We start from the raw sequence: 2,878 nt of genomic DNA on the forward strand, positions 1-2,878 counted from the left end.
ATTAGAAATGAAATCAATCAGCAGTTCTTTTCTCAGTTAATGACTGATATTGAAGTTCAAAAATCAGTTATAGCTTCAATTGAGCCATTCTTCTTTGAAAACTTCATTATTCTGACTACAATGTCTGAATTCAGTGCTGAATTTCTTATTCAGAATGAGAATCTCTGAAAATCAGCAGTAGAATCTTTGTTAAACACAATAATTCTATCTGAGAGAGATGAAAAGTGAGATAAATTCATTCTTCATAATATTTCAGTTGAAATTTTTGACTGTGAAGAAGGAATACTACTTCTTAAAAATGAATTAGAAGAATACAACTCTATTCAACTGAGAAAGAAGCCTGTATGACTAAATTCAATTGAGTTCAGACAAAGCAGAAGAAATGCCTCTGTTCTAGTATATACAAAGACAATAGAACAGTCAAAGATCTCTGAAGTAAGAGTAGCAGATTTGAAAATGAGAGTTCATGAATACAAAGACTCAAGAATGAATCTCAAAGCTTAAACACAGTGTTCAAACTGTCAAAGATATAGACACTTTGCAATCTTCTATTTCAGAGACTCAAAATGTGCATTCTGTGTCAGAGATTATAAAACTAGTGAGTATAAATATGAAACATGCTCAAAAAGAGGTGAAATATGTCAACACACTCTGCTTAAATGCTCTAATTGCAAAGAAAAACATGCATCTAGCTCAAAAGAATGTATATTTGCTTCAAGAACTCAAAAGAACTGAAGAAAAGACAAAGCTCAGAGTAAACCTAGAACTGAAGAGAATAGTCAAGTCAGTAAACTCACAACTGTAAGCTTAAAAAGAAGAAACTCTCAACTGTCTAAGTCTTCAAACTCCAATTCTTCAGCTAAATATAAACAGAATTTGAATCCTCAAACTTCTGTTAAGATTAGAGAATTGAGAAATGACTCTGATGATAAACTAGATATAATGCAAGCAGTTGAGATTTCTACTTTTCAGAACAGTTATAATCTACTATCTAATGATAGTGATTAGATTCTACTCTACTCTCTTTTAGTATGAATATACAACAAAAACAATAAAAAAAGTTTAAAAACTCTTCAAAAATCACATTTATTCAAAATAATGTGAATAGAAACTCAAATTGCATTTATTCTTGTCTTCAAATTGCATTTGAATAAAAAGTTGATTTTATACTGCTTCAGAAGCCTAATTTTAATGCTGAGCAAAAAGATGTCATTTCTCATTCAAGCTACTACTGCTTTTTACCTCAAAAGTCTGAGATAAAGTCAAGAGTAGTGATCTATGAAAGAAAGAGATCAAGATATTAATTTAATCTAAGATTTGATATCATGTCTGACCCTGATATTCTGGTGAGTGACATTATAGATAAAGAAAATGAGTTTGATACTATACAGCTTATAAATATCTATAATGAAAAGTCATTGAAGGAATATAATAATATTTGAACAATTGATAGAGGATTTCTGAACATAACTTCATCAAGAAACTCTATAATTGTAGGAGACTTCAATACACATCATTTCTGATGAAATTCAGAATGCAAGAGAGCAGTGAGAGCTGATAATCTGATTGAATGAATCTTTGAGCATTCAATAGATTTAGTTAATAAGTCTGATCAATAAACATTCTTTAGAAAAGACATGAAACAGAAGTCTATTATAGATCTAATCTTCATATCACAAAATCTAATGAAAAGAAGACTTGTAAACTGGTTTATTGATTCAAATGAGATATCAGAATCAGGTTATGAGATTATTCAATTTGATATTGAACTGAGTGAAAAACAAATGAGTGAAAATCCTCTTCTCTCTAATCAGTATAACTTTGAAAAAGCTGATTGAAAAGCAGTTGAAGAAAGCATAAAACTGTTAAAATCTGAAAGACAGAATGAGCTATATTGGAATTCTGGTCAAGATATCTCAAATGAAATGCTTGAGAATAGAGTGAAGCTTATTACATCTATTATTCTAACAAGTGTTAGAGATAATATTTCAAAGAGAAAATCTTCTGAGTATTCAAAACCTTGATGAAATGAGAATATCTCATCTAAAAGGAAAGAATTAGCTACTGCTAGAAGAGATTGAAAGAATGATGTAATATCTGATAAAGAGTTCAAAGCTGTCAGAAATGAATATTTTTCAGATATTAAAAGAGTTAAAACAGACTGCTGGAATAAATTTCTTGAAGAAGCACAAGAAAAGAAAGTTTTTAAAGCTTTTAACTATACTAAAACAAGAAGTGTAGCAAAACTTCCAGCTCTAGAATATGAGTTTCAGAATGAATCATATACAGTAAACTCTTTTGAGGAAAAATGTCAAGCTTTCATGAGAATTCTCTTTCAGAACTCACCAGATTCAGATTCAGATTCAGAGGAAGAGAATATATCACTTCTCAACTACATTGATGAAAATGACTGGGAATGGTCTGATCTTACATAAGATGAATTAGAGTCAGCTATCTTCTCAAGTTCTGTTAAAACTGCTGCAGGTCCTGATTCAATTAATCACTTGATTATTCAGAATACATATTTCTACTTAAAGAATGAATATTTTGAGCTCTTTTTCAATCTCTTGAAAAATGAATATCATTCTGAATGCTGAAGAGAAGCCACTGAAGTGATTCTTACAAAATCTAATAGAAAAACTTCAATTCCTAAGTCATATAGAGTAATATCTCTATTGAACTGCCTAGAAAAGGTTTTAGAAAAGATAATAGCTACTTAACTATCTTTTATAAGCTCTATAGATGATTCTCTTTTATTCAGAGAATAAATGAGAGATAGAAAACATTGTTCTGTAATTGACACTATTCTCTCAGTTATTCATGATATTCAAATAGCAAAGCATGAGAGTCTGGTCTCAACTGCAGTTTTTATTGATAT

General features: G+C 29.8%; 1 protein-coding gene across 1 annotated transcript; it reads left to right on the forward strand.

Moving 5' to 3' along the window:
* Nucleotides 1-499: 499 nt before the first annotated feature.
* Nucleotides 500-703, forward strand: BDBG_16728 (uncharacterized protein; the record flags this gene model as incomplete). Its single annotated transcript, XM_031724615.1, has 1 exon — nt 500-703. A coding segment is annotated over one exon (204 nt), but the record flags the coding sequence as incomplete, so codon positions are not given.
* Nucleotides 704-2,878: the final 2,175 nt, after the last annotated feature.

This window comes from Blastomyces gilchristii (genome assembly GCF_000003855.2).
Source record: "Blastomyces gilchristii SLH14081 genomic scaffold supercont1.4, whole genome shotgun sequence".
In the NCBI taxonomy this organism is placed as follows: domain Eukaryota; kingdom Fungi; phylum Ascomycota; class Eurotiomycetes; order Onygenales; family Ajellomycetaceae; genus Blastomyces; species Blastomyces gilchristii.